Source organism: Drosophila santomea, chromosome 3R (assembly GCF_016746245.2).
Source record: "Drosophila santomea strain STO CAGO 1482 chromosome 3R, Prin_Dsan_1.1, whole genome shotgun sequence".
NCBI lineage: Eukaryota > Metazoa > Arthropoda > Insecta > Diptera > Drosophilidae > Drosophila > Drosophila santomea.
In genome coordinates, this window is record NC_053019.2 from 3,404,091 (window position 1) to 3,431,269 (window position 27,179).

Genomic DNA, 27,179 nt, shown 5'->3' on the forward strand with positions numbered 1-27,179 from the left:
ATTTGCGACGTTAAATGAAAAATGGAAATGTAATCAACTAACCAGCGGAATATTATTTCCCCTTATCTCAATGCAGTGGGTCAGCTGACGGCGTTTTTCCTGTAAATTAAAAAGGGAACATTCACGGGTAAACTTCTGCCCTAATCACCCAGCAAAAAATAATAAAGTTTCAACTTTTTTGCTGGTTTACAACTTTTTGCATAAGAAATATAACGCCGGTGACAGAGAAAAAGAGTTCAGACAAAAGGTGAGCGAAAAACTTTGCCATTGAATTTCTTATGCCATTTTGGAGGGCTCTCGGTTTTATGGTCTTAACATAATTCGGTGGCCTTTTGGGCCCGAGCTGAGACTTGATAAATTGCAGAAAGTGCTTGTCAAGTGATAAATGACAGAGAAATTGGCAAATTGTGTGACACTCGGGTCAAAAAATCCAACAAAAGCCGTACCAGATATATTTTGTGGTGGGTGTTAGTCCCTGCATTGCAGACCTGCTGTCTTCCCACCAGATATTAATCAGGGTCCTTTCTGCCAGCCAGTCTCATTGTCTGGCCCACTTGAGAAGAAATGTCTGTTTATTGTTCGGGCAATTGCTGAAATTAACAAAGAAATCGCCCAATTGTTGTCCAGGGATTTGTGCTGTGGCAAAATAATTTCAACTGCTGCAGCGGGAAAGTAAGCAAAAATCTGTTGTTGTAAAATAATTAAATTTGGTCAGTGTGTGTTTGTTTCTATGGCTGGGAAGAAAAAGCAAAGAAAACAGCAACTAAGTCCCAAAGTTGCCTTACATAAGACCCCAAATGTGTGCTACACAAAAATGGCAAACGCAAAAGCACGCAATGACAAAATGGGCGCAAAAAATAGGCGCACGACACTAACAAACAGCATTTGCAAACCGACAGGTGAGAGCGGCCGAAGGAAATTAATTTTCTCCGCACACTTCAAATAGAATTTTATTCAAATGTGCTCAACTGGGCGAGAGTAATGGGCCTGGGAAAACGGGAAAAGCGGTTGAGGGGAAACGCTGTGGCAGGATTTGCCAGCCAATTGGCTATCGAATGCTCGGCGGAGGCGCAGGCGCATGCGCAGATGTCCTGCGCCGTGGAAGGCGCAAGGTGGGGAGCTCCAGCCTTCCAGGCTGAATACCTACTGCTGCTCTGCGCTTTTCGGCCAGCCGTCGCCAGACAGAAGTTACCTTTGCTCCTGCCCGGACGACTGAACGCACGCTGCTGCTGTATCGCCGTAGTCGCCGTCCGTCGCCTGGAAAAAGAACTCCCCGGAGCTACATGTACAGCCAGAAATAGAAAAGAATTATCATTTTTGTGGACCCAGCCAGGGAAATCCAAGCGAACAAGCGGTCGAGCGGTGCGGTTGCATTGCGGGTAGAGTGTCAGTGTGTGTGTTGGCGTCGGTGTGAGCGTCTTTGGCGATCGATTAGCGCGCGCTGCCCTTTTACATAATCGCAGCGAGAAAAGTCCGCGCGCCTTCGTGTGCTTTCGTGTGCTTTTGGGTGATTTTGGGTTAATTTGGGTGATTTGGGTGATCGTCCCACCCGAGCAAAGGGGCCAAAAACCGGATCCGAAAGGAGCGAACGTGGCGTCCAACGAGGCCAGCACCAGCGCCGCGGGCAGTGGCCCGGAGTCCGCCGCCCTGTTCTCCAAGTTGCGTAGCTTCTCCATTGGCAGCGGGCCCAACTCGCCGCAGCGCGTCGTTTCCAATCTCCGAGGATTCCTCACCCATCGCCTCAGCAACATCACACCGAGCGACACAGGTGAGCAGTAGTTACTGGTTGGTGGGACTTGCATAACGTGGCTTGGTCATAATTAAAATTAAACAACTTCAAGTCGCACACACTAGAGCACTGGGCCCGCTGGCCAAGAGGTTCGTCCTCGTCCTCAAAGGCTCCCGCTCATCAGCGTTGTCCTTTGGCGCACAAGTGTGCCTATATATATACACACTTCATCTGTGTGTGCGTTCTTAAGGACATAGAGAGCTCGTTCGTGAGCTCGTCACTTGCCACATTTCACAGGGTAGACACATTTTATTTATGGCCCCAAAACAGCACGAAACAGCACCGAAACCGTAGGTTCGTAGGTTCATTTCACTCAATGGGTATCCGTGCAACACTGCGGGAACGGAACGAAACGGAACGAACGAAATGGAACAGTTACCGTTTGACCGCCTACCGCCCAAGCTCAGGGATTGAAGCTCTTATGTAATTCCACGGACTGTCCCCAGGTGACTTTCCTTACGACGAAAACTTTTGTAGTGGCAAACTAGCAGTTAAATAACTATTTTAAATAACTTTTAAAGGTCGCTGCAGTATCAAATCAGGTGGTACTTGTAAATTAGTGTACCAATTATTAAAAAATAATTTAGTTTCTAGCATTTTCATTGAATATTTGAAGAATCTTTACACATGGTGTTTACCTTTGATAAACTCGCTCTTTTTGCTCATTCAGAACGAATTACGGATTAAAAAAAATTATTGCTTAAAGTTACACTTCTCTCAATCAACTCTTATTATCGACAAATATAATCGGAAGTAGAAATTAAAATTCATAATTTTAAAGCTTCTGACTTTGTTGGGTAATTACTTTACTTGTAACGAATGAATAGCTATTACCTTCTCAAGGAAATTATACAAGAAACATACAAAACTAAACGAATCTTAATAATTTGTGCTAAATTTGGTACTTTTTACTTTCAAATTACTATTCCTGCCGAATAAAACTGCGTTTCGTTATGCTTTTATTCTAAAGGAATCTCCATCGGCATAGCCCAAATCTTTCGGCTCGTTGTTGTTTTAGGACATTGTTGGGGTCACCAATTGCGAATCAATTAGCAGAGAATCGTAAACAAATGCCTTTATTAGATTGCGTTGACTAATCAAATTTGTGTCAGTCGTCCCATTAAATCATTACAATGCTCTTCTGGTGGAATGTGTAGTTGGTCTGGTCGTGGTCCGGCTGGAGTTCATCAAGGCTTCTACCACTACTACCACTACTGCCATCCATGGGCCAAAGGAAACGCCACCAGGCCGAAGCCACCTGCCAGAGGAAGCAATTTTCTCTGGTGCTGCGGCTGCTGCATAATGAAGGCAATAAATATAAATTTCACAGACAAACACAAACAAGGCGACGTCGTCGTCATTAGATTGTTTGCCTTGTAGACGCGTTTGTAACGCTGATGTGTTCATAGCGGTTTCATGTCAAAACAAAAGGGGGCGCACCACCACCCAGCCACCACCACCACCATCACCACCAGAAACCACCGAGAAACTACAGACACAATCCCCCTTCTTTATTGTATGCCCATCTACGGCAGCTCGGGGGGATGGAAATGCCAAAAACAAAGGCTGGCAGGAAGGTAGCTCGTAATAAGCTAAACGAGAAACAAGTAACGCATTTGTCTTGATGCTGTCTGATAAGAACGCGCCAGGACATCTCGAGGGTTGCTAGCCCGGCATTGAGCCATCAGGACTCGGAGGGGGACGATGCGGCATGGAGCTAGAGGGCGAGAGAAAGTGGGGGAGAAAGAAGCAGGATCTGGACCTGAATTTACACCCAAGTAGCGACATCAAACGTCATGAACGGGTCGCTGATGGTGTCGTTGATTGCTCCGCATTTGCCAAGCTACAAATGGTTACATTTTAGGCCCTGGGTTCGATGCAGGAATTTAGAAATTTGCTGGAACGGATAGGATATCGCAGTTATTAATCAAAACTGCACGTAGAGAAAAGTTGGGAATATATAAAAGACATATGTGCTCTTCAGCTTCAAAAACCGAATACTTTAACTACTCAAATTTTACAGCTGAACAGCTTACAAAGATTTCCAAAAGCTTGTATGTATCTTATAAAACTTAAACGTGGAAATATGTGGTAAAAATAAGCAAGATCATAAACAGATTCCTGTTTTAAATTCATACTATTGAGCGACTTGCAGTGGTAATTTGAAGAAGTTCAACATTTTTAGATGTGTGAGGGAATATTTCAGTCTATTGTTCTCTGTGCACAAAACTACTTGAAACGTGAACTGCTGAATGCAAGACATAAAGGTAAATTACTTTTGCTCTGCAAAAAAGGCAGCAAGTATGGCCAGCCCGAGTAATTTATGAGGAAATCAATTTGTAATCCAACGCTCACAGTTGACCAAAAAGGGATGTTCGGTGGAAACTGCACATGTGTGCAAAACACGGACATTAGACACGCACACCCACACTGGGCAGATCGAGAAAGAGGAAACCATTTGGGGCTCACTCCCCCAAGGGCCCCGCCCATTTAATGTTTTGATTTATAGACAGGCCCCGCACTGGAGAAGCTGCTCATACGCCCCGTGGTACCATCAGTGCCACCGAAATGGCGAAATGGCGTCCTTTGTGCGTTCGTGCTCCTTTATTTCCATTTTGGGAAGCTGGAAACTGGAGTACGGATCCTCAGGCTAAGTGGCTGCGTGTCCACTGGGAGTTGATAAAAGCACATCAGCTCAGCAGCAATAAGAGCAATAAGAGCAATAAAAACAAGGACCTGCCGCGCAGAGGGTTGCTTAAAAGCAAAAAGGATACCCTGCTCAAATTGTCATTTTCCTTCGTCCCAAAACTTTAACAATTAAAAAGTGTTTTCCAACGACTAGCTGAGCTATAGCCAAAGCTAAGAGGCAAAGCCTGGTAAAATCGATTGAACACATTCGCAAGACCGCGACAAGACAATTAAACTTGAAACAAAACTGTCACTTGGCAGTCGAGTAAACACTTGGCAGTTGGAAGAGGGTTAAGGTAACGCTGGCAACGCTGGCCAAGTTAATCGATCAAGAGTGGCCAAGGTAAGGCTCATTAGCTGGTCACAGTTCATTAGAGCCAATTGCTCGGGACCGTGTCTTAGCCGGACCGATGGTAACCCCATACAACACCACTGCCACCCCGACCAAAACTTCAACCCTTCGAACCACTTGACAAAGCAGCTTACACCACTTGCGGGGAGCTTTACAAGGCCAGTCCCTTTAGGGGGATGGTATCTAAGTCCATATTGCGGACCTGACACTTGTGAGGATTTTCCGCCGCCTTTTGTCGAGTGCATGGGTGCGAAATGCGGCTTACCGTAAATGTTATGATATATTTTATATGCTGTTTACTTAAGCCCAAAGCCCCACCTTGAAAATTGGCACTGAAACGAAAATACGAAAACGTATAACGAAAATATATTCTAGATTATTAATTTTAATGGCATTCGCAGCGTTGCCAGGGCAATGGCAAAGCGCCAAAGCTCACAGTTACATGCCATCTCATTGCAAATTCAAGCCGAACCCCCCCGATATTATATTTTTTATGTCTCACCCTTGATGAAAGCGAGGGCAGAATGAAATTGTATTTTACGCTGATTACCTCGTCAGACAGACGCAGGCACACCCAGGACTAAAAAAAGCGAATGTAATTTCATTCCCCTTTCTCGGAAAGCAAACATCCTTTGCTGTTGCTCAAAAACGACAGAGCGACAGGAGCAGGCTGTGGATGTTCCCAGGGTTACGGTGGGTGGCAAAAGTTGGCGATCATCCTGCCATTGAAAAGGCTAGTGGATAGTGGGTGGAGCTTTAAGCCTGGCTGAGAGGAAAACACTTCCTTCAATTGCTGCCCCAGAATCCCATTTCGTCCTTTGTTGTCTGGCAAAAGATTAAATTTGGCTTTGCCTAGATGGCCTGCAGAAGAAAATCTTAAAGCCTCCTGAATATTTAAGGCAGCACCTGAAGCCCCACAGGTAGCGTATTATTAATGAGGCACAAAGTAGAAACTACATTTTGCTTCCTACTGCAGAGCCAGGAAAACACATGGGTCGTCATAATTTACTGTGGTGGAAGCTGCATAAAGCATGAACGCTTGGCCTGCTAATTGAGGCAGTCGGAAGTTGGCACTCGACCCCAGAAAAGATGAAAAGGAAACCCGGCGGGAGCTGCAATAAAAGGTCAGGCGAAACGAAACCAAAGCGCAAAGCAAATTCATGACCACAAGCCAAGCAATATTTCCATAAATGTTCAGGCACTGCCTGGGAAAGCCATCAGCTGTCCTGGGAGCTTTGCCAGACAGTGCGGAAAAATCAATAAAATTATAAACGCGTAAATACAAATTGCTAGCTAGCTCATTTATAAACAGGCATACATATATGCACAAAGCATAAGTAGGTGGCTGTGTTCCTTGCAACTAGGTAATCAGTCAAGAAAATATAATACAGCTTCTTTGAAAACATGTTGAAATATTTATAGGAATGAAAGAAGCAATGTTTTGATGTCCTGTCATGGGCACGAGTTCTGTGAAACTTGCTCAGGCTGTCGCTTCCAGCTTTTATAATCGCTTATCATATACAGACTATTAGTTTGGAGTAGAAATAATTCTAACATAATTTTAACATTCTGATGGGACCATATATCATATTGAGGAATATCATATATGTCTTAAAGAGAGATAATAAAGTTAATGCTGGTTCCAGGTTCTTCTCCGAATGTTTTGTTATAATATTGCTTTAAAGTACGTGAGATACATTGAACGGTCTGTTTAGTGGGGACCTTGTTGTAATCAACATGTAGGCACACGTTTCTGCACTTGACTCGAGCAGCTGCAGGCGGGCGACCCAGGAGCAACCCCTGGTGCTGATAAAAGCCCGCCAGCCTACACCGTACACCCCGGCACCACCGCCACCACCGCCACCACCACCAGCAACACCACCGCCCCAGGGTCAAGTGCGACAACCCACCTGACCCACCCACGGGCCTCCTCCAGCTTTTGTTGTTGGGGGAAAGTACTGATGCATGGAGAAAACTCAAAAATTAAAGTCGCTGGACGAAAAATAAAAGCAAGACCCACTCGGTCGCAAAACATAATTGACTCATGGGCAGCCAGAGTAGCTAGGTGAAAGTGGGTGAGTGATCAGAGTTGGTGCCCAGAACCCACGGCTGTCGGGGAGGTTTGGAGCAGATACACGGACGTGGTCATGAAAATTTAATGATAAAACGAAATGTTTTTGCTACGTCTCGTACACACCAAAGCCTCATAAGGGGCGGCTCTGAATTTGGACGGATGGGGATGGTGTATGGCATATAGTAGCAAAAAAGTGGGGCAGGGGTCATATTTATACCCAGCACACGTCGTATTTTCGTGTTTACCCAAATGGGGGTGGCTGGTCGCCGAGCGCTAGAAGGTAGATAAATGTTGAAATTAGATCGGCATTGATAGCTGGCACAGCAGCGATGTGAGCTATCGGAGGTTCTTTAACACCATGAAGCCCTAATGAACTAAGAGTGGTGGCAGTTTTTGAAGTATTAGTCTAAACTGTATTGCTTTTCACAGAAAAACAATGAATCGACAAAATATATCAAAAAATACAGTTAGGACACCTCAAAGGAACATTCTTAATAGATAGATAGATTATTACCTACAAAATAATTTTTTAAAAGCTTACAAACGTTTTAAAAACTATATTTTCATGTAGTACATACTAAGCTTGACCACCGATACTCTTCGGAAAAGTATATCCCCTACTTAAGCACAATGCTGGGGTGCACTTAAGCTCCCTTTTGTTCGCATTCAAGTCTTTTTTGATGGCGTGCCCGTTGAGTGGGACCTTTTTTGTGAAGTAAAAGCAATAATTATAATTACTGCGGCGATGAGTGCACTCGCGTGGCTCCGAGAACACTTCGCTCCGTTTACATGCCCACAAAATGCAATTAATATAATTGCTATACCCTTATATAATCACTCTGGACCCACAAATATATTTAATGAATTAGTTGTAGAATTTACACGTACTTTTCGGTATTTGTTTTATGATTGAAATGTGTGTCCCGCGAAAAGGAGAACCTAAAACTGAAAGATATCCCTAATCCTATGTAATCGAAACATTGCGAATGCCACAAACTAATCCTAATACAATACAATTTCTGTTCACCAGCAGGCAGCCTTTTGCAACACAGAAACAACATTTCAATCATAAAATAGACCCAACTAACCAACTAATACTAGTTAAGAGTAAGAGAGAAAATAGAGCACACGTGTGAGTGAGAGTGCTGCCAAAAAATTAAGAAATCAAATGTAGCAGGCAATCAAGCAACAGAATTAAAGAAAAGACTAACGAAATCTTGTTTCTGTGTCGTTAAAGGTTGTTCACTGGCATGCCAACAATTCGTACACCTCCAACTACAACAACCACACCAAAACATGTAAAACCACACAGCAACAACATCAAAAGCAGGAGCAAACACCACAGTTAACCACAAGCAACGATAAACCACCTCAGTGCGGGCAATTAGCGGAGCGGAAACGGAAACGGCCATATTTGTAGCGAGAGCTAATCAATTTCCGGCTGTAAGAATGGCAGGCCCGCAGATCGGCGCTTAAGCTTTAAGCTTTAAGGCAACAGAGAAGAGTACAAACAAGAAGAGAGAGGGAGAGAGAGAGAGATAGAAACAGAAAGAGAGAGACAGAGGAAGTCCCGAAGAAACGATCAAAACGTTGTACACCTCAGCAATTGACATTAATTAAATTCAACCAAAATGGCCTCATTCCAAATACCTATTATCAACCTGGAGGTGCGCGAGGTCAAGGACATCGTCTGGGAGAAGATCCAGGAGCCGGTGAACCAGCGACGCCTCATCCTCGTGATTGTATCGATAGCCCTGCTGCTGGACAACATGCTGTACATGGTGATAGTGCCGATTATACCCGACTATTTAAGAGAGATTGGCAGCTTCGATGACGGGCCGACGCCCCCGCCATTGAGGGATAATATCACGGGAAAGATCATACCCGTGCATCACGATCATCACGGGCAGGACTCGGCCACGGGCATCCTATTCGCCTCGAAAGCCATCGTACAGCTGATGGTGAATCCCTTTTCGGGCGGCCTCATCGACAAGATCGGCTACGATTTGCCCATGATGATCGGCCTGACCATCATGTTCTTCTCCACGGCAGTCTTTGCTTGTGGCAGCAGCTACAGTGTCCTGTTCTTCGCCCGATCCCTGCAGGGAGCTGGTTCCGCCTTTGCGGACACCGCCGGATTGGCCATGATAGCCGATCGGTTCACCGAGGAGAACGAGCGATCGCAAGCCCTTGGCATTGCGCTGGCCTTCATCAGTTTCGGATGCCTGGTGGCGCCTCCGTTTGGCGGGGCGCTCTACCAGTTCGCCGGAAAGGAAGTGCCCTTCCTGATCCTAGCACTGGTGTGTCTACTGGACGGGCTGATGCTGCTGCTGGTGATGAAACCGGTCAAGGAGGCGATAAAGCAAAGTAAGGACGTGCAGGACCAAGTAATACCCATCTGGCGCCTGCTGATGGACCCCTATATCGCCGTCTGTGCCGGTGCCCTAACCATGTCCAATGTGGCGCTTGCCTTCCTGGAGCCAACCATCTCGCTGTGGATGGAGGACAACATGACCACGGACAACTGGAAGATCGGCATGGTCTGGCTGCCCGCCTTCTTCCCACACGTGCTGGGCGTGGTCATTACGGTGAAGATGGCTAGGAAGTATCCGCAGCACCAGTGGCTAATGGCCGCCGGTGGATTGGCCCTGGAGGGTCTCTCCTGCTTCATCATACCGTTCTGCAGCGGCTACAAGATGCTCATGCTGCCCATCTGTGTGATCTGCTTCGGAATTGCCCTAATAGACACGGCTCTGCTGCCCACACTCGGTTATCTGGTGGATGTGCGATATGTGTCGGTGTACGGCAGTATCTATGCCATAGCGGATATATCCTATTCGATCGCCTACGCCGTGGGGCCCATTATCGCCGGCGGAGTGGTGGAGGCCATCGGGTTTACGGCTCTCAACTTCTTGATAGCCTTCTCGAACCTGGCCTATGTGCCCGTTCTGCGAAAGCTACGCAACATCTACGACTTCAAGCCCTTCGAGAATGAGGCCAATATCCTGATGCAGGACCCGCCCAACAAGGAGTACCAGACCTATGTGATGCACGACCAGAAACCAGTGGCGGGTGGCGTCAAGAACCACCTGGAGTACGGCCAGCAGTATCAGCAGGAGCAGGAGACCAATCTGGATGACCAGCAGTACGAGTACCAGCAGCAGCAGGGATACCAGCAAGGATATCAGCAGGATCAGGGCTACCAGCCCGGCTACCAGGAGCAGGGCGGCAGCTACGCCCCGCAAGGTCAGCCCCGCGTGGCCAATCCCTTCCAGCAGCAGCAGCAGCAGCAACAACAGCAGCAGGTCCAAAGCAGAGGTCCTGCCGCCCCAGCGAATCCCTTTAGGCAAGGATTTTAAACTGTTGCCCCACATGCCGAAAAGCAAAGAAGAAAACCCTAGTTTTAAATCGTGTTCTGTTGCACACCTCCGTGTGCAATATTCTGTTCTCTGTTGAACCCACTCTGATCTAGACACAAGACACATACACATATATTATTACTATAGACATATAGGCAAGTGGTACGTACACTATAACGAGCATTACATGCAGATAGTTAAAAAAGCATCTAGTTAATGCCTTGCACCGCACCAAGTTTTGTATCATACACGAATGTTGAAGCAACCGAGGACAGTGATGGAAATGGTAGGATTTGAGTTTACTTGGATGTGGAATTGGCCATATTTTAAAAAAAGTTCTTGATGGGAATATTAATTTCAAAATCCAATTCAAAGTTACGCAATTTGGAAGACACGCGAAAGTGTGAACTGAAATACAAAACTCGTTCTGAAAATTTTTTTTTTAAATAACAGAGCTGATACCAAAAAAGGGAGTTAAGATTAATATAATAATACATCAGAGCTATTTGTAAAGTTGATGTTATATACGGAACAGTTCACAATTTCTAAATGCCAACAAGAAATAATGTTTCAGTAACTAGAAAAGCGAACAGAAATTGGAAAACTCACGATTCCCCTATCCAAGTAAGCCACAAAACCACCAGGATTAAGAAACACCCATCACTGATGTAACGCAATTATGCTATATAGAGCGGTCCGATCGGATCGCCTATGCCCTATACTCAGTACTTATGCAGCCGTTTTCGTGTCTATCAGTCAGTGAAGCTAGAGAAACCAAAGCCTAGGCATAGATAGTTGATGAGGGGAGACCTCGGACTCCCGCCCCATCAAGTATACACACAAGTATCAGATATTATATACACGCATACATATATAGTAATATATCCATATACAAGCTAGCTGTAAGCAGCTCAGCTGGCCAGAGGACCACTTTTGTCCGAGTACCGCCGTTAAACAGCCAATGGCATCCATATCGCAGACATATCACTAGTTGCACAAATCGAAACCCTCCCACGCCTTCTGAAAACTGAACAAGAGGAACTCTTTCGGGTGTCGTTGTGGCGGACTTGGGACGAGAGTGGTTTCCCGGCCAGAGGGGTAATATGATTTCCGGTTTTGAAAACATTATGAGTTGAACGTTTCTTAAACATAAGACACAACCAAGGTAACGATACATATCAGAGTCTCGATGGCTCGCCTGTTAAAATTACCAAAAGTGATATTACTTATTGCTACTAGTCTATATACATATATATCGTATCATATCGGTAGCATACACAACTAGATTTAGGACGTACATGAAGTGTACATAAGTTATACAACAACCAAAGGAAACAGAAATCAATTGAGATTCAAATTAAAGTTTCATATTTACCTACCAATCAATTATTATTTGCTTGTTGACTCTATGTGCAGATGGGCGGTTCCAACCAGGGAACTGCCGCCATAGTAGATCTTCGATAGCATAGCATAAATGTGTGTACCTTGTCTATAAGATAAAGATAAACCTAACTGAATAATATGAACATATTTACTAACGATTATTGTAGTCATTCAGTACTGTATTTTACTATAATTCGTTTCGACTGCACCACTTTTTAGGGCAGTTTACTGCCCCTATATTATACACCTTTTAGCTGGATATCTATAAGTAAATTGATCTTTAATAAACATTTTCCGATATAACATCGGAATATTTATCAACACTTTTCGAATGTGTTTAGTCGGGAATTGCAGTTGATTGCAAGTATATCGCAGAATTTCTATATTCGTAAACATATCAGTCAAAGTACATATGTACGAGTTTGCTTTTACGAATTACGAAATGCTATACATTAACAGAAATGCACTGATTTTGATGAAGTTACAAAATACGTTCATAGGGTTTTAGAAAATGTTAGTTTCATTATTTTCACTGATTCTGTTATAGATACTCTAGGAAAACAACACTGTTGTCTTGTTTTATGGTTTGCAAGCTTTATACTTAATTAAATTCGATTATTTTCCTTATTTTACCGACACTAAATATATGTACTTAAAAATATATACATAGATCTACAAATTTACAAAACTGTAGAAATGCTCTTAACTATAATATGAATTAAACTCATGAAAAAATCTCCCATCAAATGTATCAATTAAAACGAAGACGAGTAGTGGCGAAGAATGAAGTGTTGAAGCAACTACATACTTATATATAAAGCGAAGAAGAGTAAAACCAGAACAATTAATATAGTCAATAATATATATTATTATGTATTATATTATAATATTGTTTATTTAAGTAGCTACAATAGAGTTTTAATAACAACTAACTAAACATACATATATACATATATGAAAATGTATAACAAGACACCGAAAAAGCAATATTTATTTAAGTTTCCTTTTAAACTCATGTAAGGATTAGAATTCCGTTCAAAAATAAAAAGGCATTAACTTTAGTCCGTTCCTTTCCCTAATATTTGATTCATTTTTACATGACTTTCGAAACTGGATGTAGATAGACGTCAAACAAATGCAACATGACAGTGTCAGGCATTCAAGATTTCAACTGATTTTAACAGTTTTAACCAAAGTTTGGCAGAGCGTAACATGTATATGAATCTTCCACTTTTGGTTTACAAATATATATATATATATAAAAAAAAACAAATAAGTAATAACCATCACATTATGTACTCAAAGGACGAGGAAGGTCGACCAGAAGGTCGATAGTGAAGAGCCTAAAGGATGTGTAGCAGTGCCGGCAATGTGTAATAACTTACTAAACAAATAAGAGCAAATAGAACGCATAAACTGTATGTGTTACGAGCATATAAATATTAATATAATAGTAACAAAAAAATAAAAGCATAAGAGAGATGTATAATAACATATATAAGTGAAATATACATTTATAAAATGAATTATTAAACACTATACCAGTTAATCGAGTGGTTATACTCTGCGTATTACAAGTGTTGAATGTTCAATAGCATTATATGAATTATGAATTATATCCAATAACTGTGCGCTATGGATAATTAATGAACAAAATTACTTTTTAATATCGAATATATACTAAATGATATAGGGATTTTACCTTGGCAACAAAACCAGTAGCACAGAAAAATAATTTGATATTTTTTCATATGAGAAATGCCTCTCCGAAAGTTTCTATGTGTTGTGCGTGTGAAGAACGTTTTAGGAAATTTAATTCTATACCCTAGAAAAAATAAAATGAGTTCGTAAGTGAAGCCTACAAAGTTAATGCCCCCACGGTTCGGTTTTGTATTGTATATAAGGCATATTGTTAGTTTCGAATGTCCATTTTGGTAGAAGTCAATGTCAACGTCAAAGTCAAAGTCAGAGTCGAACCGTTTCGAGTACATACTTACATACATAGATGGTGCAAAACTAAATTATTACAGAAGTCTTTACAATTTGTTTCGGCTAATGTTATAGACGTTTGTGTTATATATTTAACAATAATTATTACGACAAACGGTGGAAATTATAATAACAAAAACATAATTAAGCAAATGCAAGCCAGAAGAGTAACTAAAATTTTACCAAGTATCCAAATCCCAGTTCTGTAACGTTGCTGTTCAATTTCCAAGTCTATCCATCTATATTCTATACCTAATTATGTTTGTATCTGTATATCACACCGTTCTTCAACTATCCCCAAAACAAAAGTAAGCAAACTAAGTGCTATGCATATCAAAACGAAGCAAATCGATGTTCGATGACTTAACATAGCTTAAAAACCCTCTGAAATCAAATGTAAGCAATAGGGAAAGAAGCAGGAACTGCCTCGAAGAGCCACTTTAAAAATCGGATCGATGTGTGTATGTTTTCCTTAAGATACATTCACGGCAAAAGTCGGCAAAAATTGAAAGCCTAAACAAATATCACTTTTGCTGGCGTTGGCATTTGCCGGATTTATTCAAGGGAAACATACAAATGGCAAAATCGCACACATGACTCTATAAAAGTATTTGAACTGCATCAAAGAAAGAGAATTCAAAATGGCAGTTGCCTGCTATCGGCTATTGGGAAATGCTATGAATAATGAATTGAACGAGCAGAAAAATTATAACCGAACGTACATTAAAGCATACAGATATTGGCATGAGCTATAGAGGAAAGATAATGCATTATTACAGAGCGACACACCCAACACACACCCTTACACCCCCATAACCTACACCATACACACCACACACACCACACACACCCAACCACAACAGAGAAAAACAACACAAAACAAACATGTACTATTGAAATATAATTGTTAACCATGGAAAACGAGTCTTTTCTTAATGGAAACTGGCAGCCCATCCGATCTATTAACGATTAATGCAATTAATTAGCTAATGTGGGCGAAAAAGGACCTTCTGCTCCGATTAAAATCGAGCCGCATTGTGTGTACAGTGTACACCTGGTTTTGGTTTCGTGCCAAGGCGGAACTTGGAAACTTTGGCCCTATGGCATTCATCTCCCAGCTCTGGGGGTTAGAATATATTCCTATGGCTTTTCCCACAAAACCCACGAACTTTTGGGGGAATTGTGTGCGTGCCCTGGGGACGGAAATTTGGGTGGAAAATGATTTTATGTTTGCTATTTCCATTAGCAACTTTGGACCGAGTCACGAACAGCCAACTTTCGTCTACTTATTTATTTCGGATTTTTGGGGGAGGATGCCCCAGACTGAGATACAGATTCAGCCGCAAACGAAAGGTGGACCGCTACTCGGGTGTGCCTTACAAATATTCTGACTGCTTAGCCGCAAGCCGCAGGCCAAGTACAAGTCAGCAGAATACGAATCTCCGCCACAATGCCCGAGCAATTTACGCTTTCCGCTTGTTTCAATCGGAACAATTACAAGAATTTCGAATGCCTCAATGCTGCAGTTAATTTGAGTTTGGCGCACAAAAGTATGCTAGGCATTTGCGGCAGTAAAGAGAAAAAAACCCAGGCCACATCCACAAAAGCGCAATGTAGTCGCATTCGCCGTGAAACAACGGCGCTAAGACCGTAAAGGATTTACGGCTCAATTGCGATGTGCGTACGACGACGACAGGAGCCCCATGCTCACCGACATCCCCATCCTTGTACACGTCCACCCTTGAATGGAAGAAAGCCCTTTACGAGCAGCCAAACCGAACAAAAGGGGGAAAACTCATTCACTCGACCATTCATCGCTTGTTTCGACATCCGACAATGTTATGACCCCGCCAGCTTTCGACACTGAAAAAAATCCATGTTATCGCAGCAGCCATATTTAAAGACAAATCATCTCATTAAAACTAAGATTAAGTGCCAGCCACTTTAAACATAGATATTTAAAAGGGTATTTGATTCGTTAATTAATTAATATATGTATATTTTGTTTCGGGTAGCATTTCTGAGCAACCCAAAATCCTTATAAACAGACTTGAAATTGATTGGATAATATTTTTATTTATTCCCGAATTCTATATTAAATATTTTGTGTATTTACACATGTAATAATTTTAACCCAACTCTAAGGAGAGGCTCCTCTTCAAAGCATTTAGCCTAAGCATTCATCCCTCACATTTTTCTCGGTGTACCTTCATTCACCACCGAACACTGGTACCAGTTGGTAACTGCGGTTTGGGGTCCCGGCTTGTTCGACGGGTGTTTTATGTAGTCGCAACGTGTCGCGCCCTCGTCCTGCCGCCTCCTTGGGGTGCGGATTTGTTTTGCCTTTTTAAATTCTTCTCCTTCATTTGCTCCGGTTGCCGTCATCTGCTATTCGGACTGGTCCTAATGAGCTACGGTCCTGGGGTTGACTGTAGCTAAATTGGAATCATGCCGGCAGAAACATTATTTTTCATTGGGATTACATTTTTATCGCATTGTCTGACAGGCGGCAGCAGTTGCCTGTCGTTGCTGCTTCGTCCTTTTTGGAAAGGGAGCTCGGAATGCCATGAATTCGAGCGTGATTTTTGCAGCTTAATAATGAGACCCCGGTTTACTGACGCGTTTTATTGGCCAGCATTTAAAGTAGGGGCGTGTTGGCATTAAGCCCAAGATTCCTCGCCGTTAATGTGTGAAATGTCTCCGGCATATTGCCATCGCATCCCATTCCCATTATCCAATATACTCAACCATAATAATAACGAGGCATCGATCTGTATCCGCAAAGTTATGGCTGGGCCCAAATCGAATCATGAGTTGGCACAAAACCGACAGATACGAGCAAATTGAAGCAGACAGCTACAGCTGCAGGAAAGGAAAGGAAAGAAAGGGGAGCATTACTTTGGGGTAAGTCCCCAATCCGGAACCGGAACTGTGCTGTGTCTGCCACCGAAATGATGCATGAATATCTGATTAGCCGTCTGTCAGCCTAATCAGAAATCCTGGCCATCAATCAATCAATTGGAAAAGTGTCGCTGCCAATGCATATAATTAAAGGTGACGCAGCAGATACATTTTTAGCTCTCAGACGGGGACCCATTCCTATTTTGGGCTGTAGGTGTCAAAAATGGTTATTATTATTAGAGTATATATATAATATATATATTACTCAAAGTATTCAAAGCAAACATGTACAGCTTATGAGTATATGTAGTAAAGATGATTTCTGCATAAAGCCCGAGAGAATTCCCCATCGCAAAAGTCAATCCATTTTCATTTGGCTCATTTTGTATTTTCCTACGCCTGGTCAGTGGAAAACTTGGTAATTGGAATTTATATTTGGACATCAAAGAGAAAGTAACAAGCGCAATAACTTTCCCTCAACTGTTGTAAATTGATATTTGCTCTATTAAGCGAGAGAGATACAGCTACCCCAAAACCATTAGCCTTGGATCTGAGCGATGGGCCACCCCAGAGAAGAGTGGCCCAAACCAGAGCTTTAATTACTTAATTTGAATTTCTCAACGACGCTTCCTAATACAATTTATTACAATTTGCTGATGGGTATGATGGGTGATCCTGGACAGGTTACATTTTGTGGTTGCTGTTGTTCCAGCACGGCAAGGACAACAAAGGAACGGACGTTCAAATTGCCGCCACGTGACTCCATTGTGTGATTACCTCCGCCAGCTATGTAGTTGCTCAACTAGGGAATCTTTAGCGAGATAATGAAAAAAGGATAATAAATTGCATTAAATTTGACATCGTTGTGGGTGAGGCGCGTGGCTCTACCCCCACTTCTGCTCAAAGGGAAATAAAGCCAAGGAAGGCCTGTTTGCCGTTTCTGCTCGTTTTCCTTTTATCCCGATTGCCATAGAACAATTTTATTAATAACATTATGATTGTCGGTGGGTGGGGTCGATTTAGCTGGAAATCGAGCAGCTCTACAAAGCTTGGTAGCCGTGCTTCAAAGTGGTCAATGCGTTGACCCTGAAGTAGCTGCTACGTCGCGTCGACTTGTGTGGTACCCTCAAGGGGTAAGAGGTTTAGATAAGAGGCTTGTTACCTTTGACAGTAAATGGATATTATTAAAAACGGGACTGTAATGAATAATGTAATTTCGAAGTTCTCTTGGGGCTTTGCTCATTATTTTACTGACCGTAAACTTGATCTTTGACCTAACGTATCACATCTAGAACAGATTCTGTTCCTTGAATCGTTTGCGCTGGTCTTCGCTTGTTATTAAATTGTCATTAAATGGACAGCGAGCCAACTTTGCTGAAGGAAAGTTCTTGGCGCAACGGATTAAGTGATTGGTTAAACGGAGTGGCCTTATACGATGGGCGCTATCGTACGGACACACGAGGTACTCCTCAAAGCTTGGACCGACCACAGAAGCGTTACTCTTAGACATTTTGAAACTTTTCTTGTGTTTGTAAAAGGATTTTTTGATATTTTCTACAACAATAGACTTTAGATTCATCAAATCTGGATATAAAAATCGATGTTTCCTTGTGGAAAGAAAGTTGTAGTAGTTTGGAAACTAGCCACTGACTGCCTGACAAAAGTCCTTACAAAGGACATTCTTGCCATTGGGCCTGAGCCGGAAATTCGAGCTACTCGGGCGCAATGGCAACCGGAAGTGCTTATACAGCTGAATTACAGCAATGACATCTAAAGTTTTTATGTGTATGTCAGGAGCCAAAAGGCGGACAGTCGAAAGGAAGTGGGCCTTGCATTAAGCCCGAGAGTTTTCAGTTTCCTCTAGCAATTTTATTACATTTCGCCGGCGGAAGCCTGGCCAAGACAATAAATGGCAAACTAGCACGAATTTGTCCGAATCTTGTGTGTATTGATGCGGGACGATAAATGGTTGTGGCTCATCAGGGGGATAATCGATTGCGGGCTAACGAAATTTGAACTGCAGATAAGGGACATCAAGTTAAGGGTTGTCGAGATCCAAACCTACTAGTTTTTTGTCTAAAACCGCGGAACACTCAGTGACGCATAGGCTATACATCTTTTTGCTGGGACTGTCAGCCGATCGATAAGGTCGGCATTCCCATTCGGATACCCCAAAACTCTTGAGGCTTGTGACAGTGATTAACTAGTTGGTAGCAGCAGTCTAACGATTGCGGCAAATTACTCAACCATTTAATTTGGTGTTCAACAAGTAGTTAATCAGCGATTGTCGCGTCGCGCGTGTTTTCTTTGTTATTTCAGGATGGAAAGACTCGATTCTGTCGATTCCAAAGAAATGGCTCTCAACGGCCGAGTCTGTGGACGAGTTTGGATTCCCTGACGTGAGTAAAATTGATTAAACCATTTCGAATTCGCCTTCCCTTTTCCAGCAAATATTTGCCCTGGGGCTAAACTCGACTGTTACTTGAACAATTCAAAGACAAACACTCGCACAGACGACAGACTAATCCTGTTTGTTATAATTACAAATGCAAATAACGAGGGCTTTTGTATGGCAACAGGAGCTCGGGTTGCTCCTGGCAGCCAACCTGCGTGCAAACAAGCCGGAAAAACCAACCTTTCCAAACACGACCCCCAGCCCCCCAACCATTAAACCCTCAAACCCTACTACCCTCTACATCCCCACACTCACCTGAAAAAAAGCACAGCAGCCACAGTAACAACCCCCGAAAAGCAGAGTTAGACAACTAAATTGTAAACCGATGGATGAAAGGGAATCCCCCCCGAAAAGAGACAAGTGACAGGAGACTGGGGTTTTGAATATAACAAAAGTAACAATTGCTTTGAAAGCGGAGAAGAGGACGTATCCGGAAGTCAACGGCATGCTGATACCATGTCGCTTCGTTGTTAAGTGGAAAACTGTGTTTTCGCAGCAGGTAAATCAAGGTCGATGGATACATTTAAATATGAAATGGCAGTCAGAAATCCTGTATTCAAAATCAGCTGCTTTGGCCATCCGGCAATCGATTGGATTGCAGACCTCGAAATACGACGTTTTTCCGACATGGAAACACCCAGGGAAAATCTCTCAATTAAAGCTCCCGGGCGAGGGTGGAAAGTGGAAAAGGAAAAAATGTCAAGGAGCGCAATACAAGCCATTCACATTCAAGCCATTCCATTTCTTTTTGTATTTTTTGTGATTTTGAATTTGGCTCCCCAGGGCTTAAACTTTTTGTATTGCTGGTGGCAGGACAAAGCAACTTTCCATTTGACGCTCGATATTGCCATGCATACAAATGAGGAAATGGGGAAAAATTCCCGGGAAAGCCGGGCAATGCCAAGTGTCTAAGATGAGTGGAAGGGAAATAAAATTAAATTTGCAGCACCACGCAACTTACTAACCCCATCGAGAACCCTTTTTTCTCCCTCTCTTCCTGCAGACTCTACCCAAGGTGCCCGTTCCAGCACTGGATGAAACGATGGCCGACTACATCCGCGCTCTGGAACCGATTACCACGCCGGCGCAGCTCGAGCGGACCAAGGAGCTGATCAGGCAGTTCTCGGCTCCCCAGGGAGTCGGAGTGCGACTGCATCAGTATCTGCTGGACAAACGCGAGGCGGAGGATAACTGGGTGAGCATTTTAGGTGATAGATTTCAGGCTTTTAAATCTAAATAAAAATGCAACAATGCAAAAATAAATAAATTCACTTTTTGTTAACAAACTGGTTTTTATATTTCTGCAGTTTTTATTTGATGGCTTACAATTAAAATTTCTTGTAATTAAATTTATATTGGGGCTGTTAAAAAAAACTAAAAGTTACTTCCTTTTCATAATGAGTGTGTCGACACTTTATTCAGACAAAAATCCTGAGGCTTTTGATAGAATTAACTCGAGGAGTTACTTAATCGGTGCCGGCCACAGCCGCGGTCGGAGGAGTGTCGTTGATGACTGGAGCTGTAGGCGCGGGCGTCACTGGAGTGGGCACGTTGCTGTCGTTGGGGGATGGGGGCTGGGGCACGGAGATGGTGGTACCAGAGGGGGTTATGATGTCGTCGGAAACGGTGGTGGCGGTTGTAGGGGCATCAGTTGGTGGGACGGGCACGGTGGTGCCAGGTGCCTTAGTGGTGGGGGCAACGGTGGTTTCGGTGGGGGCAACAGTGGGGGCAACCGTGGGGGCAACCGTGGGGGCAACAGTGGGGGCAGCAGTGGGGGCAACAGTGGGGGCAACAGTGGTGGCGATGGACACACAGGTAACGTTGATTTTCAGACCGCTGCACTGGGTGCTCGGGAAGTAAGTATCGCAGGTCATGCATTCCTGCATGGCATAGTTGAAGTAGGTGTTAGTAGGGCAGGTGGTCAATGTGGCGGTCGACTTGGAGGTGGTGTTCGCTTTACTGCACTGGTAGTAGAAGGTGGCGTTCTCGTAGTTGGGCAACTGGATTGCAGACAATGGGCATTCAACGGGATCGATCTTTTCCGAATACTGCGGAACTTTTCCGCATTCGGCATGGGCTTTTCCGGCAACGGCCAGCAAGGCGGTAAGCACAAAGATCACTTTGGGATTGGAGAGAATAGAAGAAGTTTGGTTGATGGGCTATATCCGTTTTGCGTCTGTGAGGTGCTGCTTACCGGCTTTCATGTTGATGGTTTTATTTTGGTGTTACTTGCGAGACTGAAGAAGAAATGCGTCTGGCTGCTAACTCGGCTCACCGATCACTGATGCATTTCTGGCAGCTCGAAGGGCTTTTTATGTGGAGCCAGCCCATGCTAGGCACGTTTAATCAGTCCGCTTCTAGATTAATTCGTGTCTTGTCAGCCCGGGTGCGAAATTGAAATCAGCAATGCCAACCAATACCAACCACGCTTAATTGCGCCTTAGAATCGTTGCCCCGAAGTCTCGGTAATCTCGGCCAGATAACAACGGGGCGGAAACTATTCCGAATCTGGCTGTCAAGTGAGCAACAAATAGGAACTTCTCATTCCGAGTGTCATGTCAATTAGCATCGCAAACAGATCATCTGGGGAGGCGGAGATCCCATTCTTACCTGGTAATGACTTCATGATATTTTCTGCGGAACTGAAGTTCTCAGCACTTTATCTCTGACATTCAGATAGCAGCAGTTGTTGCTACATAAAGACTTTGTATTGTTCTGGGGAACCACGCCGTTCACCCTGAAATGCTAGGAGTGTTATGGTAATTCTTGAGCATTCAATTTGGAGTGTAATAATTCAGGTATTCAGGTTGTAAGGGTTTCCAAAACGCTTTAATTGTGCTGTATATATATTGTATTGGTCAGGCAAAATCATTTGGGAGTTTAGAAATGACTTAAAGAAGACGTGTCTGTTACTAGTTTCTGGTTTGGGATACATACAAAAGTGTTATTTCGATGTTATCCAAGTTTCATATCTATACCACTAAACCTTTCCACATCAAAAGGTGATTAAAATTTTTATAATGTACTCCCAATAAACAGATAACAGGTATGCGCCAGCAGTTTCCTCGAACGTTTGTTCTTTTCCATGATATTTGGACGTCCCCAAGTAAAGTCTTATAACATGTTATAATCACCATATAATTGCACTTATCGTTTTCGCTTAGCATTGATTTAGTTTTTTCATCATCTATATATTTGGATACTTTACCGACCTTGTCGTACCTCTCACTGCTATGAATAAATATTGTCAAACGTATGTTCATTTAAGGGCGGAGAATACCAATAGCTCAGTTCTGACAGGCAGCTCCTATCTGTTCTTCACTTCTTTCTTTTCGTTTAACACTATCAAACTCAGATGTCTATGGCGGCCGATCAAAATATTTCGTGCCTAACAAGAAATCACAATCAATTACCCGGTTTTCACTCCCTACCGCGATAAGAAAGTTCTGCAAACAACAAACACCCATTCCCGTGGAGAAATACGAACGAAAGTCGTTGCCAGTTAGATATTTAATTACTTTAGGCTGCTATTTAGAGTAGTGAATGAAATTCCGCTTGCTGAACGATGTGCATTAAACTGGCGATCTTCGTAAGGATTGGGACTTAGGCGGTGGCTGGCTTCTTCTGGGCCTTGCTGGGTGGCGTTGGCTTCTTGGCGGCCTTGGAAGGAGTCGGAGCAGCTGGTTTCTTGAGGGCGGCGGCGGGCTTCTTCGCCATGGCAGCCTTGGAGGGCACTGGAACGGTGGCCTTCTTGCCGGGCACAGGGACAGGGATCTTCTTGCCGGGCACGGGCACAACAGGCTTAACGGCAACGGTGGGTGGGGTTGGTGGCTCTGGGGCCGGGGTTGGTGGGATGGGGTGCGCCTCAACCTCCTCCTCATGGTGATCGTGGTGCTCCTGGTGCTCATGGTGCTCATGGTGCACCGGGGTCTCTGGCTGAGACAGTGCGGAGATCACTGGGGGTGCATTATCGATAACGTTCATGGTGATGGGAGCTGCGGTGGGCAGGACATCCATGGGGGGAGCTGGGATGTAGTGGGCTGGCGAGACACACTTCTGGAGGACAAAGGTGAAGACCTCGCCGGCAGGACAGTGGATAGTCATCTGGCTACCGTAGATGCTCGGGCACACAAAGTACTCCGAGTTGCTGTGGTAGCTGGGCCAGCGGATGCCGATCTCACCGCGGGCGCACTGCAGCGTGTAGTTTAAGCGGGCCTGGCTCAAAGCCAGCAGGCTCAAGAAGGTCAATGCGAATACTGGCAGGATTAAAAAAAAGGAAGTCTTTGATACGGATGCAACATATATTGTAGAGATCTTTTCACATCCTACCTTTCATCTTCGGGCTTGGTCCGTTTGGGTTATCCGTGATACTTCAAGGGAACTGTGGTACTGCTATTCCAATGGCCCAATTGCCATTATTTATACTACTTCGCATCTTGCTATCAGAAATCAGTGAGCTATCAGCGATCTTCGCGTGATGCTACGAGAAAGACATTCAGACCGCGCCCAAAATTTCCCAAAAAATTCACAGCTAATTGAATTTGTGTCAAACACGACAAGGAAATATCGACCTCTAACACGATTTTCATGTAAAGGCCTTGGCCAAAAAGAATATGAACATATCTCTTAAATTTACATTCCTACAGGTTGTAAGTCTGAGCACATTTTAAAAGAGTAAATAATTTTGTAACAGGCCTATTACTACTGGCTCAACGAGATGTACATGGACATTCGCATCCCTTTGCCGATCAACTCAAATCCGGGCATGGTGTTCCCGCCGCGTCGCTTCAAGACCGTCCACGACGTGGCCCACTTCGCCGCCCGCCTGCTGGACGGCATCCTGAGCCACCGCGAGATGCTGGACAGCGGGGAGCTGCCGCTGGAGAGGGCCGCCTCCCGGGAGAAGAATCAGCCGCTGTGCATGGCGCAGTACTACCGACTGCTGGGCTCCTGTCGTCGGCCTGGTGTAAAGCAGGACTCGCAGTTCCTGCCGTCGCGGGAGCGACTGAACGACGAGGATCGCCATGTGGTGGTAATCTGCCGCAATCAAATGTACTGCGTCGTGCTTCAGGCCAGTGATCGTGGGAAGTTGTCCGAGAGTGAGATCGCCTCGCAGATCCTCTATGTTCTCAGTGATGCTCCCTGTCTGCCCGCTAAGCCCGCGCCGGTGGGTCTGCTGACCGCCGAGCCAAGGAGCACGTGGGCACGGGACCGGGAAATGCTTCAGGAGGACGAACGCAACCAACGCAATCTGGAGCTTATAGAGACAGCCCAGGTGGTGCTCTGTCTGGACGAGCCGCTGGCTGGGAACTTTAATGCCCGCGGTTTTACGGGCGCCACGCCCACTGTTCATCAGGCGGGCGATCGTGACGAGACGAACATGGCCCACGAGATGATCCACGGCGGAGGCAGCGAGTATAACTCCGGAAATCGCTGGTTCGACAAGACCATGCAGGTAATGCCACTGGGACTTGATTTGTAAAATTGTATTGCGTAATTATTTTACATTCGAACATTTTCAAAATTTAACCTAATTTGCAGCTCATTATTTGCACCGATGGAACTTGGGGCCTGTGCTATGAGCACTCCTGTTCCGAGGGCATTGCAGTCGTCCAGCTCCTGGAGAAGATCTACAAGAAAATCGAGGAGCACCCGGACGAGGACAACGGTCTACCGCAACACCACTTGCCACCACCGGAGCGTCTGGAGTGGCATGTGGGTCAGCAACTGCAAATGCGGTTTGTCCAAGCATCCAAGAGTGTGGACAAATGCATCGATGACCTGGACTTCTACGTGTACCGCTACCAGAGTTACGGAAAGACCTTCATCAAATCGTGTCAGGTCAGTCCGGATGTGTACATCCAGCTGGCCCTGCAACTGGCCCACTACAAGCTGTATGGACATCTGGTGGCCACCTACGAGAGTGCGTCCACTCGACGATTTCTGCACGTAAGTATACGAGCAGCTCAGTTTATCTCCATCCAGGCAATCTATCTCTGAATAATTATTTCCAGGGTCGCGTGGACTGCATCAGAGCGGCCAGCACGGAGGCATTGGAGTGGGCAAAAGCCATGTGCCAGGGTGAGGGTGCAAACGTGCCACTGGAGAGCGATCGCGATGATGAGGAGGAGTCGCGCAAGGTCAAGTTTAGCATTTACAGTGTGGGTATTCCAGCGCAAGCCCACCTCCTTGAATGGAGTAACTTATCTTCGCTCCCACCCACAGAAGGATCATCTCCGTGAGCTGTTCCGGTGCGCCGTCGCCCGCCAGACTGAGGTGATGGTGAAGAACATCCTGGGCAATGGCATCGACATCCCGCTGCTGGGTCTGCGAGAGGCCAGTATAGAGGTCACCGGCGAGATGCACGAGCTGTTTAGAGACGAGTCCTACAACATCTCGCAGTGCTTCCTGCTTTCCACCAGCCAGGTAGTAATGGGCCAATAGGTCTTCACTAATAAGCACTGCACTTTATCACCTCTGCACCACCTAATCAATTCTTGCACCACAGCACCACTGAGCACTAACCAGCTGCACAAAAGTAGGTATCAGCTAGACTGAAAATTTCGTGAGGATTTGGCAAAGAAGATTTTAGGATCGGTATAATGGTCCCTTTAAAAATACCATTTAGGTGGCCTGCTCTACGGACAGCTTCATGGGATACGGACCGGTGACGCCACGTGGTTATGGCTGCTCCTACAATCCACAACCGGAGCAGATCGTCTTCTGCGTCTCGGCCTTCTACTCCTGTGAGGATACGAGTGCCTCGCGCTACGCCAAGTCGCTGCAGGACTCGCTGGACATAATGCGTGATCTACTACAAAACTAGACGGTTCTGGCCAGGATTAAGGCCCATCAAAGAGGATGGGGTTCACCAAACACATATCAGTAAATGTACCTAAGCAGGCTAGCGAACGAAACTAAGTAAGTGTAACTAGCGACCACCCGGGCGTTTTATTTGTGACCAAGCACCACCAAGCGAGCCACCCAACGAAGGGTGGGGATCTGAAGAATAAGAAGGATAACGATAACGAAATCGGAATCGAAAACTAATGTCAATCACTATCACGTTGAGACAAAAAAGAAAGGAAACTATACGCAACCCATTCGCTTTACATATCTGTTACCTAAGTATCCTCGTAGTTTGAATTAGAACAACTTTAGTCAATTAAATGTTTTAGAGCCGTTTTATGCGCAAACTGTTAGTGCTGTTATCTAAGTGTGTTACTTGTGCAATATGAAATATGAGTGTTATACCAATCACTTGCTAACTAAATTAGCAGAGCTTACGAACTTGTTTACCCCAACTGCCCGGATTTCCTGCGCGCAAGCCCACAAGTATGCAATACTTTTTGTTACGAAAGTTGTGTTTCAAATACGTTCTATAGTTGTTACAAAAGATACTAGCTAAAGCATATACTAAAAGTACTCTGCGCTCGTTACTGCAATTTCATTGTTTTCTTTGAGGACTAATTATATAGTGTCCGTTGCTATATTTCCATATATATTCGTGTTTAAGAGAACAAATGGTATACCGTAACTAAAGGCTTTTTGGATGAATATATATATGTACAACCCGTAAATGATTAATGAAAAGATTGTAGAGGATTATATATATAATATAGACTTGAGACGTAACAATACATATCAATAAATTTATATACATCCCAAAAAGGCAAAAAATGCGATAAGCAGAAGCTCCCCCACGGCGGAGGACGATTTAGAAAGATATAGATATATAACCTATGTGTGTTTGTCTGTTCCAGCCGATAGCAAAAAAGTATGTTTTGACAGCGATCCAAAGCTATCAATAATCTACAAACAATATATATATATATACATAAATACTATACGTATGTTATTTACAATGGAAAATATATGAGAAACGTTAAAGGACAACCAGATACATATGTATATCAAACTAGTTGCTGTGTTCATTGTTGCTATATATGTATGATTATCTTCTAAACTGTTAACCAAACTATCAGTATGTACTATCCAACTAACTACCCTGTATTCAATCTGTGTATCATTACGTTACCTTACTGTTTGTCGTTAAGTTTGACTCGTTTCCATATGGCCAAGAGCCACAATAAATGTATGCAAAATAATCACGAACCGAATAAATTGAAATAAATGCATTACAAACCAAGACCATCATTCCTGACCTACAATTGATCTGCTGGTGAATG

At 44.1% G+C, this 27,179-nt stretch overlaps 4 protein-coding genes across 4 annotated transcripts; 2 read left to right on the forward strand and 2 right to left on the reverse strand.

The window, feature by feature from the left end:
- Positions 1-981: 981 nt before the first annotated feature.
- LOC120453641 (choline O-acetyltransferase) lies at positions 982-27,135 on the forward strand. The gene is made up of 9 exons (XM_039638435.2): positions 982-1,239; positions 1,384-1,768; positions 18,855-18,934; positions 19,994-20,185; positions 23,684-24,445; positions 24,532-24,939; positions 25,005-25,151; positions 25,216-25,416; positions 25,619-27,135. The coding sequence occupies exons 1-9, from the start codon at positions 982-984 to the stop codon at positions 25,814-25,816; spliced, it is 2,631 nt and encodes an 876-aa protein (XP_039494369.1). The 3' UTR covers positions 25,817-27,135.
- LOC120451014 (vesicular acetylcholine transporter) lies at positions 1,632-12,904 on the forward strand. The gene is made up of 2 exons (XM_039634338.2): positions 1,632-1,768; positions 8,141-12,904. Exon 2 carries the CDS (start codon positions 8,535-8,537, stop codon positions 10,260-10,262), a length of 1,728 nt encoding a protein of 575 aa, XP_039490272.1. The 5' UTR covers positions 1,632-1,768; positions 8,141-8,534; the 3' UTR covers positions 10,263-12,904.
- On the reverse strand, positions 20,352-21,553 carry LOC120451015 (peritrophin-55). Its single transcript, XM_039634339.2, has 2 exons — positions 21,185-21,553; positions 20,352-21,109 (listed from the first exon to the last, which is right to left on the reverse strand). Exons 1-2 carry the CDS (start codon positions 21,192-21,194, stop codon positions 20,457-20,459), a joined length of 663 nt encoding a protein of 220 aa, XP_039490273.1. The 5' UTR covers positions 21,195-21,553; the 3' UTR covers positions 20,352-20,456.
- On the reverse strand, positions 22,174-23,425 carry LOC120453331 (vegetative cell wall protein gp1). Its single transcript, XM_039637991.2, has 2 exons — positions 23,381-23,425; positions 22,174-23,304 (listed from the first exon to the last, which is right to left on the reverse strand). Exons 1-2 carry the CDS (start codon positions 23,423-23,425, stop codon positions 22,594-22,596), a joined length of 756 nt encoding a protein of 251 aa, XP_039493925.2. The 3' UTR covers positions 22,174-22,593.
- Positions 27,136-27,179: the final 44 nt, after the last annotated feature.

What these genes read in the sequence shown, in the direction of transcription:
- LOC120453331 (XM_039637991.2), bottom strand. Translation starts at nt 23,425, where the DNA reads ATGCGAAGTAGTATAAATAATGGCAATTGGGCCATTGGAATAGCA. An exon ending in ATTGGGCCATTGGAATAGCA is followed by an intron (nt 23,305 to 23,380) that starts GTACCACAGTTC and finishes GGATGTGAAAAG; the next exon opens with ATCTCTACAATATATGTTGC.
- LOC120453641 (XM_039638435.2), top strand. Translation starts at nt 982, where the DNA reads ATGGGCCTGGGAAAACGGGAAAAGCGGTTGAGGGGAAACGCTGTGGCA. An exon ending in CACGCTGCTGCTGTATCGCC is followed by an intron (nt 1,240 to 1,383) that starts GTAGTCGCCGTC and finishes CATTGCGGGTAG; the next exon opens with AGTGTCAGTGTGTGTGTTGG. An exon ending in ACGAGTTTGGATTCCCTGAC is followed by an intron (nt 18,935 to 19,993) that starts GTGAGTAAAATT and finishes CTCTTCCTGCAG; the next exon opens with ACTCTACCCAAGGTGCCCGT.
- LOC120451014 (XM_039634338.2), top strand. Translation starts at nt 8,535, where the DNA reads ATGGCCTCATTCCAAATACCTATTATCAACCTGGAGGTGCGCGAGGTC.